Source organism: Lethenteron reissneri, chromosome 63, assembly GCF_015708825.2.
Source record: "Lethenteron reissneri isolate LAM-NWPU_2019-01 chromosome 63, ASM1570882v1, whole genome shotgun sequence".
NCBI classification, from domain to species: domain Eukaryota; kingdom Metazoa; phylum Chordata; class Hyperoartia; order Petromyzontiformes; family Petromyzontidae; genus Lethenteron; species Lethenteron reissneri.
The window spans coordinates 2608382-2624507 of NC_083841.1; the positions used below are offsets into that span (position 1 = coordinate 2608382).

General features: G+C 47.3%; 2 protein-coding genes across 2 annotated transcripts in view; both read left to right on the forward strand.

Annotated features, from left to right (window-relative positions):
- The first annotated feature begins 1786 nt into the window (after positions 1-1786).
- On the forward strand, positions 1787-12879 carry LOC133358717 (cytosolic Fe-S cluster assembly factor NUBP2-like). Its single transcript, XM_061577155.1, is given in 8 exon segments — positions 1787-2204; positions 5135-5274; positions 6390-6588; positions 7016-7170; positions 8775-8811; positions 8814-8884; positions 10440-10509; positions 12218-12879. Coding segments are annotated over 8 exon segments (876 nt in total). The 5' UTR covers positions 1787-2173; the 3' UTR covers positions 12391-12879.
- Positions 12880-14450: 1571 nt separating this feature from the next.
- Positions 14451-16126, forward strand: part of CASP14 (caspase 14) — a 14021-nt gene continuing 12345 nt past the window's right edge. The window contains exon 1 of the mRNA XM_061577256.1: positions 14451-14462. Within this exon, the coding sequence (XP_061433240.1) occupies positions 14451-14462 (12 nt within the window). The remainder of the gene's footprint in view (positions 14463-16126) is intronic.

Here is a 16126-nt window from a genome sequence, read left to right on the forward strand (position 1 = left end):
GTTAACAACAATAAACGATATATATTCTTGGTTCTTTCGGTAAAGTCACGTAGAAGGGAAATAATAAAATAATAGAACTTTCCCGAAAGAACGAAGAATATGAATTCCTGCAGTCACGAAAGCTTTAAATCAAAACAATAAACGATATTAAGTAATTGGAGGTGCGGGGAAAGGACTAGACAAATCACTTAAAATGCATGAAAACAAAACTTCTCTACATTTCCACATGATGGCCCACTTTGTTGAGCTATCATTTGTGATCGCCAGGTCGCTTCTGATAAATAATCTTAACAGCTTGCCTGGTGAACTAAATAGAGATAAATTTCGATTTAAAGCTTTCGTGACTGCAGGGATTCATCTTCTTGGTTCTTTCGGTAAAGTCACGTAGAAGGGAAATAATAAAATAATAAAAATAAAACATCTTCTTGGTTCTTTCGGTAAAGTCTACGTGACTTTACCGAAAGAACCAAGAAGATGAATCCCTGCAGTCACGAAAGCTTTAAATCAAAAAATAAAACAATAAAATATTTATTTTATGTTTAGTTTTTATTATTGTATTTCTAAATAATAAAAATAAAACGTAATAAAATAATTATTATATATGTTTAAAAAAATAAAACATAAAAACAAATTATTTTATGTTTTATTTTTATTATTTGGAAAGAACCAAATAATAAAAATAAAACATAATAAAATAATTATTTCATTATGTTTTATTTTTATTATTTGGTTCTTTCGGTAAAGTCACGTAGAATGGAAATAATAAAATAATAAAAATAAAACATAATAAAATATTTATTTTATGTTTAGTTCTTTCGGTAAAGTCACGTAGAATGGAAATAATAAAACAATAAAAATAAAACATAATAAAATATTTATTTTATGTTTAGTTTTTATTATTGTATTTCTATTCTACGTGACTTTACCGAAAGAACCAAATAATAAAAATAAAACATAATGAAATAATTATTTTATTGTTTATGAAATAATTATTTTATTGTTTTATTTTTATTATTTGGTTCTTTCCAAATAATAAAAATAAAACATAAAATAATTATTTTATTATGTTTAATTATTATAATTATTTTATTATGTTTTATTTTTTTTAAACATAATAAAATAATTATTTTATATAATAATATATAAAATAATTATTTTATATAATAATTATTTTATTATGTTTTATTTTTATTATTTCCATTCTACGTGACTTTACCGAAAGAACCAAGAAGAGAAATAGAGCTATACTTTGCACATCTATAGTTTTTTTTAGTAATGCTTGTTGTAACTTTCTGACCCCGTGCCCTCTACTGGAGCATCTGTTACAAAAAAAGCTTTATCGCTTGTCGGATTTCTCGTGCAGTATAAATGTAAACAATCTAATCTCTAAATTCCTCTTGATATGCACATTATTTTGTCAAGGCGCTCTTATTCCACCTCCAACCCAGCTTATATATAAGCTCCAAGCTTGGCAGTGTCTCATTCTTCACCTGAAGACGGCTGCTTGCGTTGTAGCCGAAACGTCGTGAGAATTATTTTATTATGTTTTATTTTTATTATTTTATTACTTCCCTTCTACGTGACTTTACCGAAAGAACCAAGAAGATGAATCCCTGCAGTCACGAAAGCTTTAAAATTATTTTATTATGTTTTATTTTTATTATTTTATTACTTCCCTTCTACGTGACTTTACCGAAAGAACCAAGAAGATGAATCCCTGCAGTCACGAAAGCTTTAAAATAATTTTATTATGTTTTATTTTTATTATTTTATTACTTCCCTTCTACGTGACTTTACCGAAAGAACCAAGAAGATGAATCCCTGCAGTCACGAAAGCTTTAAAATTATTTTATTATGTTTTATTTTTATTATTTTATTACTTCCCTTCTACGTGACTTTACCGAAAGAACCAAGAAGATGAATCCCTGCAGTCACGAAAGCTTTAAAATAATTTTATTATGTTTTATTTTTATTATTTTATTACTTCCCTTCTACGTGATGACTTTACCGCAAGAACCAAGAAGATGAATCTAATCTCGATTGCCATGGCAACCACCACCAAGCCCCTACCCAAGATGGCTTCCTCAACGACTACGGAAGCCGCTCACAACCAAAACGCCCCCCACCCCTCCCCCCAGCGCTCGCGGTTCCGCGATTGTGAAATACGAGACGCATGGAGGCTCACGTGGACGACAGCGGCCGGGGTAAACGCGAAGCGGAGAATGAGTTTTGTGTGATTCGTTCGCGGAATGAAACACTCGCCGACCAGGGGAGCGGGTTAAGCTGCTGCTACTGCTACTGCCGTAGAAATGCGTTGACCACGCGGTCGTCCGTAGGCGCGTGCGTCTGTGTTTTACTTTTTACTCTTCGTTGGACTTCTTTCGTACCGTACGTAGCCAACCGTGCTAACCGTAGTGTAGTGTATAGTGTGTAGTGTATCATAGTGTAGTGTATAGTAGTGTATTGTGTAGTGTAAAATAGTGTAGTGTATAGTAGTGTATTGTGTAGTGTATCATAGTGTAGTGTATAGTAGTGCACTGTGTAGTGTAAAATAGTGTAGTGTATAGTAGTGTATTGTGCAGTGTATCATAGTGTAGTGTATAGTAGTGCACTGTGTAGTGTAAAATAGTGTAGTGTATAGTAGTGTGCAGTGTATCATAGTGTAGTGTATAGTAGTGTGCAGTGTATCGTAGTGCAGTGTATAGTAGTGTATAGTAGTGTAGTGTATAGTGCAGTGTATAGTGTAGTGTATAGTGTAGTCTATAGTGTAGTGTATAGTAGTGTAGTATATAGTGTAGTGTATAGTGTAGTGTATAGTAGTGTACTGTAGTGTATAGTAGTGTAGTGTATAGTAGTGTATAGTAGTGTAGTGTATAGTAGTGAAGTGTATAGTGTAGTGTATCGTGGTGTATGGTGTGTATCGTAGTGTAGTGTATAGTAGTGTATCGTAGTGCAGTGTATAGTATCGTGTATAGTAGTGTAGTGTATATTAGTGTCGTGTATAGTGTAGTGTATAGTAGTGTAGTGTATAGTCTAGTGTATCGTAGTGTATAGTGTAGTGTATCGTAGTGTAGTGTAGTGTATCGTAGTGCAGTGTAGTGTATAGTAGTGTATAGTGTAGTATATAGTAGTGTAGTGTATCGTAGTGTAGTGTATAGTGTAGTGTATAGTAGTGTAGTGTATCGTAGTGTAGTGTATAGTAGTGAAGTGTGTAGTGTAGTGTATAGTAGTGTAGTGTATAGTAGTGTAGTGTATAGTAGTGTATCGTGGTGTATGGTGTGTATCGTAGTGTAGTGTATATTGTACTATGTAGTGTATAATATTTTACTGTGTAGTGTATAGTGTAGTGTATCGTAGTGTATAGTGTAGTGTGTAGTGTATAGTAGTGTAGTGGCTAGTAGTGTAGAATAAATAGTAGTATGTATGTTGAACTTCTTTCGCACCATACGTAGTCAACCGTGCTAATCGGAGGGGCTTATGCACATTGCACTTTAATTATGTTATTCACATTTATTTATTCTCTACAACTGCGTTTTGTGTTGTTGTTCTTCCCCCGCGCACCTCCGATTAGCGCGGTTGGCTACGTACGGTGCGAAAGAAGTTCAACATTCGTACAATCCATACATTTCATTGGTACAATTGCTTTGGGTCATGAACACATTCCTGCGGAGGGAGCTGGTAGGAACGTTGGGTTGCTCGGTCAATGGCCAGGGTCAACGGCGGCGTGGTGTATTCCGCAAATATGCCCGACTGTGAGGGCGGGCACAAGCCGGCGTGAGTAGGTTAAACGTTGAGTTTTATAAGGGCACCACGGGGTGACCAGCCCCTCCCCACCCAGCCCCACCCCTCCCAGCCCCACCCAGCCCCTCCCCACTCTCCCCACCCAGCCCCACCCAGCCCCTCCCTGCACGACGGACACAATAATCCCCTGTGGGCTGGTGTAACCAGGAGGTTACTATCAGTATAAATGTTTCTTATCCAGTAGAGCCACACTGAGCCATAGACTCATGATGGTTCTGCTGCATTGGGTTTTAAAGATATTTTCAGGCAATGAATGATGAGTGTTTATATATATAACAATGGCAAAAATCTGCAGTATAGCCTGAACAAACTGTTGGGGAAAGTGCTGTTAGCGAGCACCTATGAAGGCTGGCACGGCACACGAGGGGATGGGTGGCCAACACGCCCAGCCACCTTTGTCTCCCCGGTGCCCATGTGTTTACATACCGCGCCATGTACAGCACTCACTTGAGTCGACCTAGGGGAGGACCAGCTCGGATAATTGTCACTGGTGTGTTGGCCGTGAGCGGGAATCGAACTCGGCTAGGCCGGTTTTTAGCGCTACACTCCCGCTCCCCACACCCATCAGCATGCATCATCCAGCAGTGGATTGACATGGTGTTTGACGGCCGTCCTAACCGCCCTGTGACCCCCTGCCTTGCCCTCCGCTTGTCACCAACCTCCTGTGCGCCCTCACCCCCTCGCTGCTCTCACGCCACCGCTCGCCAAATCTCATGACGGATCCTGCAGGGCAGAGGTTTCAACCGGGTACCCGATACCCGTACCCTACCCAATACCCGGCTACCCGTACCCAGCCGGGTACGGGTATCCGTTTGCGACCCTGGTGCGGCCGGGTACGGGTACGGGTAGGCCGTGAGTCACTGGTGAGTAACTGTTTGTCACTCATTTCCCAACGTCTTGTCTCTTCTCACAATTCAAGTTCCTAGAATCAACCCACCCGCGCCTGCAACATGGCTTCATCCCAGAGGTCGCAATCAGGTACCACGATACCCGTACCCTACCCGTACCCGGCCGGGTACGGGTACTCGTTTGCGACCCTGGTGCGGCCGGGTACGGGTACGGGTAGGCCGTGAGTCACTGGTGAGTAACTGTCACTCATTTCCCAATGTCTTGTCTCTTCTCACAATTCAAGTTCCTAGAATTAACCCCCCCGCGCCTGCAACGTGGCTTCATCCCAGAGGTCGCAATCAGGTACCCGATACCCGTACCCTACCCGTACCCGGCCGGGTATGGGTACGGCCGGGTATGGGTACGGGTACCCGTTTGCGACCCTGGTGCGGCCAGGTACGGGTACGGGTAAGGAATGAAAACCCGTCTGCAACCTCTGCTGCAGGGGACACGGTGGCGGGGCGTGACGAGGGAGGCCTCTCCGGGGTGAGGTCCGTGGTGCTGGTGCTCTCCGGCAAAGGCGGAGTGGGCAAGAGTACCGTGAGCACGCAGCTGGCGCTGGCGCTGCGCAACGCCGGGCAGAAGGTACCTGGGTGGCGGTGGTTGAACGACATCATCGGCTCTGGGGTGGTGCGGCAATCGGTTCTATTTTGATGTCGCTGGGCTGTAGTCGCTCTCTCTTTCAGAAGCGACCTGACTATCGCAAATGAAAGCTCCACGAAGTGGCTTGTCGTCGTCGTTACGCAGAAATGTATTGGAGCCAAATGCTGATTTAGAATCAATACTCGTGATTCTAAATGTGGAGGGGGAATAACGGAGAACCCGGAGAAAAATCAACGCGACCACGGGGAGAGAGAGACACGCAAACTCCAAATATACAGTGGTACCTCGGTATACGTCGTTAATCCGTTCCAGAAGGTAGGACTTCTACCGAAAATGACGTAGACCAAACGAATTTTCCCCATAAGAAATGAAGGGAAAGGAAATAATCCGTTCCAGAGGATAATAAATTATATTTTATATGGCATATTATACATTAATGGGGTTGTATAAAATAATTTAGACACTACTTATTACTAAAATGCATACATAAATTTAAATAAATGCATAAATAAATAAAATAAATGTATAAATAAATTTTTAAAATTTTTAAAAAAATGTAACGTCACTTTACCTTGCTGAGAGGAGTTGATAGCCTACGAGGATGGTGGTGAGGAAGGGGGGAGGAGATGTTATTTTTTGGAAGGAGAGTCCCCTTCCATTAAAACTTCAGGAAGCTGAAATTCTGGGGTCTTTTCTCTTTTCTGTCTTTCTTTTGCCTTGGACCTGGTTGAGGCTCACCAGGTTTGAGTTTTACTATAAACCTCTCCGTTGAAGTTTGTTTTTGCCTTCTGCTAAGAATGAACGACATCTACAGGCAGACTGAGGAGCGGCGCTTTGTTTCGGTCGTGAACGGGTATACGCGGGTACGCGGTGACTCATCCCGACCCATACAAGTTCTAGCAAGCGCGTCGTATCCCAAGCAAGATGTCGTATCCCAAGCAAGACGTCGTATCCCAAGACATTTTTGTCTCGTCAAAACACGACGTGTACCCAGCTGCGTACGGGTAGCCGGATATCGGGTAGGGTACGGGTATCGGGTACCCGATTGCGACCTCGGCTCACAGCGCTCCCCCTCCGCCCCCGGCCCCCCGCGCTAGGTGGGGCTGCTGGACGTGGACCTGTGCGGCCCCAGCGTGCCGCGCATGTTGGGCCTGCAGGGCCGCGCCGTGCACCAGTGCGCCGCCGGGTGGCTGCCCGTGTACGCGGACGCCGGGCGCCGTCTCGCCGTCATGTCCGTGAGCTTCCTGCTGGCGCAGGCCGACGACGCCGTCGTGTGGAGAGGCCCCAAGAAGAACGGTGCGGCACCGCGCCGGGGCTCGTTGTTTACGTGCGCGGGGTGTGCGGGTGTGTGCGGGTGTGTGCAGGTGTGTACAGGTGTGTCAGTGTGTGTGTGTCAGTTGGAGGCAGTCGCCCTCCAAAAACAACGGAGGGCGGAGGAGCGACGCTCACAACAACGAGCGGAGCACCGGGTGGCTAAAGCACAGCAAGTCGGCACAGTAGGGAGCACAGTTGGTGCATCTAGCAGTCATCTCAGTCAGTCAACCCACGGCACCTGGGTCTGTCCCATGGCCGTCTGCAAGCAGCGACAGCCTTCGACGCTTCACGTGGCCTCAAAGTGCACCTAGCCTGGCACAAGCTCAGTGTTGTCGCCACTGCAACTTGGTGGCGAATGGCGGTTGTTGTTGATGATGTCGTGGTGTGGTTTGTGTGTCGTGCTGAGTAGCAATGATCAAGCAGTTTGTGAGCGACGTGCTGTGGGGAGAGCTGGACTTCCTGCTCGTGGACACCCCGCCTGGAACGTCGGACGAGCACATGGCCGTGCTGGAGAGCCTGCGCGGCCGCTCACCCGCTGGAGCCTTGCTCGTCACCACGCCACAGGTGGGCCCGCTCACTCACCCGCTTACTTACCCGCTCGCCCACTCGCTCACCCACCAGCTCGCTCGCTCACCCACTCACACGCTGGTGCCCTGCTCGTCATCACTCCAAAGGTCATCCCATTAGCTCACCCACCCGCTCACTCGCCCCGCTCGCTCACCACTTATTTACTCACTTACCCACCCACTTAATCACCCACCGACTCGCTCACCCACTCAACCACTCGCTCACCCGCTCGCTAACCCGCTCGCTCACCCACCCGGTCGCTCACCTACCCGCTCACCCGCTCTCCCACTTGCTCACTCACCTACTCGCTCACCCTCTCACTCACCCGCTGTCCAACTCACTCACTCACCAGCTCGCTTGCCCACTCCCACTCTCCCGCTCGCTCGCCACTCTTCTGCCGGGCCCTGCGAGTCGGCTGGGTCACAGTGCTGGCAGTCCCAACAACAAAATCATCATCATCATCACGAACCACAACGCCTTCCGAGAGAGAGGGCATCATTTCGGCAGCATTGGTTCAGCGTAAGCAGACTCTTGACCAGATTCAACATACAGTGTCTCATCAGGAGAGTCAGGCTTGCCCGTACGCTCCTTTCGGATCGATGACTCGTCCGGATTTGAATGCTCCTCCTTCCTTTGGAGGTTGGACGATTACACGCCCTGTCGGGATTGTTGTGCAGTTCTTGCCAGCGATGAGGCGTTTGGCCCGTTAACGTTTACAGCAGAACTCTCGGTTATAATCCGCGCCAGTGGCGGGGAGGACGGCCGCGGATAATTCACAATCGCGGATAATCCGAAAGTGTACCCAGTTCCCACGGATTTCTGTGCCAAAAAACACTTGGAAGATATAAATGATGTTCAAGCTAAGAAGATAGAGTTTTAAATATTTATTTATTTATTTCTTATCTACACGACTTTAGCGAAAGAACCAAAGAATATACATTTGGAGTAAAGATTCGACTGACCGATGCTCGTGCTCGGTGATAAAAAACACTTTCCTGCTCCCGCCCAGCAGAAGTCTCGGCCCACTAAGTGGATAACAGCAGCAGAGCCACGCCAATCAACGTCGATTAAACTCTGCCCACCCTTGCAACTACTGTACTGTAGGGGCAATCTCGCGTGGATTCCACGACACCACGGGGAGAGAGAGACACGCAATCTCCAAATATATCAGCAGGCATCAGGGTCAGGATTGAACCCACGACCTCCTGCACACCAGGCGAGGTAGTTAACATCTCCGAGCCACCGTGATGATGATGAAAGAGAGAGACACGCAAACTCCAAATATACAGCAGCAGGCGTCAGGCGTCGGGATCGAATCCACGACCTCCTTTAGACCAGATGAGGTAGTTATCATCTCCTAGCCACCGTGATGATGAAAGAGAGGGACACGCAAACTCTATATAGACAGCAGGCGTCAGGTTTGGGACCGAACCCACGACCTCCTGCACACCAGGCGAGGTAGTTAACATCTCCTAGCCACCGTGTGTGGCTCTCCTGGATAAATAACTTATTATATAATAATAGTTCTAAATAAGTAAACTAATATCACGTTCCTTGTCTCTGCTCCCCCCCTCCACCCCCCCTGCTCTGTCCACGGGCAGGAGGTGTCGGTGGGCGACGTGAGGAGGGAGCTGACGTTCGCAGTAAGACGGGGCTCAAGGTGCTGGGCATCATCGAGAACATGAGTGGCTTCGTGTGCCCCCATTGCTCCGTGAGTTTCGCCGTGTTGTTGTCGTGGTCGTTGTGATTGTTGTTGTTGTCGTGGTTGTTGTTGTCGTGGTTGTTGTTGTCGTGGTTGTTGTTGTCGTGGTCGTTGTTTCGTGGCCGTCGTGGTCGTTGTGATTGTTGTTGTTGTCGTGGTTGTTGTTGTCGCGCTTGTGGTGGTGGTTGTCGTGGTGGTTGTCGTCGTTGTTGTTGTTGTTGTGGTTGTCCTGGTGGTTGTTGTTGTTGTGGTTGTTGTGGTGGTTGTTGTTGTTGTCGCGCTTGTGGTGGTGGTTGTCGTCGTGGTTGTCGTCGTGGTTGTTGTCGTTGTGGTTGTTGTTGTCGTGGTTGTCGTCGTGGTTGTTGTCGTGGTTGTTGTGGTGGTTGTTGTTGTTGTCGCGCTTGTGGTGGTGGTTGTCGTAGTTGTCGTCGTGGTTGTTGTGGTGGTTGTCGTCGTGGTTGTCGTCGTGGTTGTCGTGGTGGTTGTTGTTGTTGGGTTGTTGTTGTCGCGCTTGTGGTGGTTGTTGTTGTTGTGTTGTCGTGGTTGTTGTTGTGGTTGTCTGTCTGTAACCTCCCACCGCGGAGGAAAAGCACCCCCCCCCCCCATTCTCTCCCACATGTTGTATGTTGAACTTCTATCGCGCCATACGTAGCCAACCGTGCCAACCGGAGGTGCAATGAGCACGATTGGCCAACCCTGCTGTGGTTGGCTGGCTGGCGTCGGAGTCCAAATTCTCCACGTTCTAATATTACCCCGCGCACCGCTCATTGGGGTTATAGTGTACACAGCAGCAATCGTCACCCCATACTGGCACCAGACTAATGCCCCAGCAAGTCGCTCCGCAAATGAGGCTTGTTGTTGTTGTATCTTGAGTTGTTTCTGACCCGGTTGAAATGAAATCAACGCGGACTTTCCAGGTGAGTATCAAAGGTGCGACGCGGTGACTGGGAGATGTTAACTCCCTCGCCTGGTACACAGGAGGTCGTGGGTTCTATCCCGACCCTGACGTCTGCTGCTGTATATTTGGAGTTTGCGTGTCTCTCTCTCATCATCATCACGGTGGCTATGAGATGTTAACTCCCTCGCCTGGTACACAGGAGGTCGTGGGTTGGATCCCGACCCTGACGTCTGCTGCTGTATATTTGGAGTTTGCGTGTCTCTCTCATCATCATCACGGTGGCTATGAGATGTTAATTCCCTCGCCTGGTACACAGGAGGTCGTGGGTTAAATCCCGACCCTGACGCCTGCTGCTGCTGTATATTTGGAGTATGAATGTTCCCCCCGTGGTCGCGTGGATTTTTCTCCATTTAGAATCACGCCTTTCGAGTATGTCTGCTATAAATGTCCACGTGATGATGAGCCACTTGGTTGAACAATCATTTGCGACCAGGTCGCTTCAGAAAAATGAGCCACGTAACTCAGTGCTGCCTTACCTGGTGAGATAAAAAAATAGTTTGAAATGAAAGCGAATCGTCGTCAGGTTCGGTATTCGCGCGCGGCACGTTCTTGAAACGCGAAGCGTGTGAGGGCATCCCGAGCGAGGCGTGACCTCTGCCGTTGCAGGAGTGCAGCAACGTGTTCTCCAAGGGCGGCGGGGAGGCGCTGGCCGACGAATTCAAGGTCCCCTTCCTGGGTGAGTTGAATCGATCGACCATTCACCCGCTTCCTTCCTTCGCGCCTGCTTCTTTTATACACTTTAACACGTAGGCTTTCGCGACCAATATCATCCGACCACAAATCTGGCTGTCGCCTGATGATGCCGGTTGTAATTACTGGCGAAACGTCGTACTCAGATTGTAAATGTTGTGGTGGCTCTTCAACTCACAACCGGTGTGCTGTACTATACTACACTATACACTACACTATACACTAGTGTTGTACTAGTATACTACACTATACACTAGTGCTGTACTAGTATACTACACTATACACTACACTATACACTACACTATACACTAGTGCTGTACTAGTATACTACACTATACACTAGTGCTGTACTAGTACTACACTATACACTACACTATACACTACACTATACACTAGTGCTGTACTATTATACTACACTATACACTACACTATACACTACACTATACACTACACACTAGTGCTGTACTCGTATACTACACTACACACTATACTATACACTACACTATACACTACACTATACACTACACTATACACTAGTGCTGTACTAGTGTACTACACTATACACTAGTGCTGTACTAGTATACTACACTATACACTACACTATACACTACACACTACACTATACACTACACTATACTACTATACACTACACACTACACTATACTATACACTACACTATACACTACACTATACACTACACCAGGCATGTCCAAAGTCCGGCCCGCGGGCCAATCACGGCCCGAGGTCAGATTTCATACGGCCCGCAGCTTCGGTCTTATAAATCATAAAACTTTAAAGATGATATTCCTCCTTCCGCCACACGGTGGCAGCACCATTCTAATGCTCTCTAATTTTGCATCCGTGCCGCGAACCCTTCTCGAATCATGTCTGCCATGGCGACTGCAAAAAAAAAGAGAAAAGTTGACAGTGAGGGCCGCCGCTTTCAGGAGCGGTGGGAATTACAATACTTCTTCACTGGAAATCGAGGCAATTGTGTTTGTCTAATTTCTAAGGAGACAGATGCCTTGTTTAAGGATTTCAACGTAAAGAGAGAGGGCAAAATTCACTTGTTTTAAAGTTTAATGATAACAGACCACTTTGCATTACTTTATAACTCCTGTATAAAATGTTCATGAGGCAAATATATTAACTCATGGAAATTTAAGGTATTCTATACAGTTTGTTCAAAGTTATCTGACTGAATGAAAGGCAGAATTGTGTTTTAGAGTTGTTCCCGTCTGCCTGAGTGGCTTATATTTGGTTACATTGTCATTTGAAAAATAAAGGTAATTGTGACAATGATAATTGTTTTATAACAGTGTGTGTATTTTCACGTAAATTTTGTGGTAAAAATGTCAGAAGGAACTATTGGCCCCCGGGCATCTTTACTTTATAAAATTTGGCCCTCTTTGCAAAAAGTTTGGACACCCCTGCACTACACTATACACTAGTGCTGTACTAGTAACAAATTGGCACGTTCTGTTTACGTGACAACCCTTACTAATTGGCTGCCCTGGGTGGTGGCGGGTTTAACGACACATTTATATTTACGCAATCCAACCCAAAAAAAACCCTGTATCATGTGTTTTTAAATACACGTCGGACGGTCTATTCTGGATGACCGCAGCCACCCACAGCTTTCCAACGGCCACCCAATGAAGCGCCCCCCCCCCCTCCCCGCCCCCCCCCTCTAGGCTGCGTGCCGGTGGAGCTGCAGCTGGCGCGGTGCGGTGAGGACGGCCGCTCCCTGCTGGAGGCCTCGCCGGAGAGCGGCGCTCACCAGATCCTGCAGGCCATCGCCCAGCGACTCATCATTGACCACGGCGGTGACGGCGGCGGTGTTACGGCGAGTGTGGCCGTGCCGTGACCGTCTGGCGATGCAAACTTGCTGCCCCCCTCCCCCCCTGATTCCTCCACCTCTTTCCATCTTCGGGGTGCCGCGTTGGCAAGATCTTAACTACCTCGCCGGGTATGGAGGAGGTCGTGGGTTCGATTGCGATCCATACAATGCCTCTCTTCTTCCCATGGTCGCGTGGACTTTTCTCCGGGTCCTCCGGTTTTTCCTCTCCACTTTTACAATCGACATCGCCACGCGTTTAGAGTATTTGGCTGCAATGCATTTCCCACGTGACGATGTTGAGCCACTTCAGCGGGCTGTCATTTGTGGCGGCCAGGCTACACAGCTCAGCGGAGCCTTACCTGGTTAAAAAAATAAACATTTGTTTCGCAGTAGCAACTCGGAGAATTGAAATCATTGGTTCGATCGTCACGCGACTAACATTGTCGCTGTTGTGCGCTAAGCGGGGGTGGGACCAGGTGATCGCTTGAAGGCGTCCCTAAGAAGTAGCTCTACGAGATATATCCGCTTCCGTGCCATTATTAAATCCTTATATTAAGTTAGCTTGCTTGCTTACGACCGTGCAAATCTTTCGGTTTTTTAACCCACTTCCCGTGATCCAATCGAGCTGACATTTTGCACACAGACTCGTTGTGCGAGACAATTAATGTTCGTGAAAAATGTTTTCAAAAATTTTACACTTTTTAGGGAAAACAAATTAAATATTTAATTACCAATTGCTTAATACTGGCAGACAATCATCTGACCCATAGGTGGCAGCGATCTCAAGCCAGAGGACGAGAGGACTCTAGCCGCCACGCATATAAAGGATTTATAGTGAAAAACTTTGTTTTACGGGTTTACTTGTTTTTCTTCACACCAATTACATTTGCACTGCTTTGCGAGCGTTCCGGACGTCTCCTGCGGCTCGTGACGCGACACAAAGAGCGTAGTACGGATAGAGTTGCGAGTCGTCGTTAATTAGCAGCAGCGGCCGCGGCAGTAGCAGCGGCCGGTTGCACTGAAGGACTTCACGTGAAGACGTTAAAGTTGCAGAGGTCTGCAGCGAAGGGAAGCGCTCGCTGGAGGTTTCTTTTCACCGTGGGTCAAGGTGGTCGTCTCGGCAAAGGTCGCAACCGGGTACCCGATACCCGTACCCTACCCGTACCCGGCTACTCGTACCCGGCCGGGTACGGGTAGCCGTTTGCGACCCTGGTGCGGCCGGGTACGGGTAGGTCGTGAGTCACTGGTGAGTAACCGTTTGTCGCTCATTTCGGGTAGGGTATGGGTAGGGAACGGCTACCCGTACCCGGCCGGGTACGGTTACGGGTACCCATTTGCGACCCTGGTGCGGCCGGGTACGGGTAAGGAATCAAAACCCGTTTGCGACCTCTTCCTCTCGGCAACTCCCTCTGACCTGCACAGTCACCGTGCATGGGGAGGCGGGCATAGTGAGTGGGAGTTGGGGAAGAGTGAAGCTTTCAGGGCCCAGTGGTTCACGAGACAAAGATCCCCCCGCGACGTCTTCACAGACTGTCGGCGAGCAGCACTTTTGAAGGCCGGGACGGCACGTGAGGGGGTGGGCGGCACGTCCGGCCAGCCGACTTTGTCTCCCCAGTGGCGATGTTTACCACATACCGCACCAGGTCCTAATTTGAGGCCGAGTCGACCTAGGGAAGGCCCAGAACCGGTTCAGTTAATCGTCAATGGTGTTGGCCGTGAGCGGGAAGCGAACTCGGGTCGCCAGGTTCATCGCGCAAGCGCTAACCGCACCGCGCGTGCCACCGCTTCGAGAAGCATGCACGCACTGTGTAAGCAAATCATCGCTATGCATTCCCGGAGACCGATTAAATTTACACGCGATTCGCCATCTTTCTGTGCTTAAAATGTTTTATTTCATTGAATGTTTCCATCATTGTCACACCGGGATTACACCAATTATAGATAAAAATACCCCCAAAAATGGATTGCTTTGGTCCCTGATTGAGTATTTGTATTAAAAAAACCCGACAGCCCTGGAACAACACCCATCCTCCACAGACTCGCACCACCACACAAAAAACAAAGATCCCCCGTATAGCCTGAACAGAATGTTGCGGCAAGTCCTATAAGCAAGCTGCACCTATGAAGGCCGGCACCACGCCCGGGCCGCCTTTGTCTCCCTAGTCGCAATGTTTACACCGCACCAGGCACTCATTTGAGGCTGAGTCGACCTAGAAGTTCACCCCTAGCCCCCCACTGCGAAAACTTGGCAGGAACCTCCTGAAAAAACGAGACCCGAAACTCAGTGAGGCTTTCTTGAGTGCCACAACCGGCATCATCAGGCGACAGCCAGAGTTGTGGATAAATCCTGTTTCAGTCTTCACTCGAATTATAAATGTTGTGGGTTTCCTCTCAACACACCGGTATGCTGTACTAAGAACGAATTGCCACGTTTTATTAAGTGACAAACCTTCGATTTAAAGCTTTCGTGACTGCAGGGATTCATCTTCTTGGTTCTTTCGGTAAAGTCACGTAGAAGGGAAATAATAAAATAATAAAAATTAAACATAATAAAATAATTCTCACGTTTCGGCCACAACGCAAGCAGCCGTCTTCAGGTGGAGAACAGGTCTGTCGAGAGACAGAGTCTGAATGGCACGCCCACCTGAAGACGGCTATTTGCGTTGTGGCCGAAACGTCGTGAGATTATTTAATGTTTTATTTTTATTATTTTCCTTCTACGTGACTTTACCGAAAGAACCAAGGTGGTGACAAACCTTACTAATTGGCTGTGTCGGGTGGTGGCTGTGTCGGGTGGTGGCGGCGGCGGGTTTAAGGACGCATATTTACGCTATCTATAACCTATTACAGATAATATTGGTCGCGAAAGCCTGCTGCTCCATGTTTGGCATGGCATTGCCCATTCAGTGGAGTGTCTCTGCCCATGTATGGTCATTGTGGGACTTTAATTAATGTATCGCATTGATTCTGCTCGCAGTTGAACCACGTTAGAGTCATCAATTCATCGGGGGGGGGGGGGGGGGGTCAATCGCCTGCGTCGATTAATTAGCAAGCCGATACACGGATCGGGAGATCCCATTGGTAATCTTAGCGGCGGATCGATAGTGAGCTGTGCATCGGAGTGTTGCCACGTTCTAGATTTGAAGCTTTCGTGACTGCAAGGATTCATACTCTTAGTTCTTTCCGTAAAGTCACGTAGGTAAAAAATGAAATTAAAATGAATAAAAAAATAAAAATCACGATGTTTCGGAGGCAACGCAAGTCTCCGTCATCAGGTGGGACCGTCACAGCCAGATTTGCTGCATCACCTTGATGCATCAAGGAGACTTGCGTTGCCTCCGAAATGTTTTTTTGTTGTTTTATTTTTATTAATTTTAATTTCATTTTTTACCTACGTGACTTTACCGAAAGAACTAAGAGTATGTTGCCACCGTTATTCATGTTACTCGCTATCGGCGATTGTTGGCTGTCCGGGACTACACGGCTACTGCATCGACACCGATAAAGTTATGAGAAGTAAAATGTTACTGGGCAGCATCATAATTCAAGGTAAGTTCATTTATAAACGACTAGCTTTACTACCCGGCTTCGCCCGGGACTTGGATTCACCACGCCCGGCCGCCTTTGTCTCCCCAGTGGCAATGTTCACACACCACACCGGTTACTCGTTTGAGGCTGAGTCGACCTAGGGGAGGCCCAGGACCCGTTGAAATAATCGTCACCGGTGGTGGCCGTGAGCGGGAATCGAACTCGGGTGGTCGGG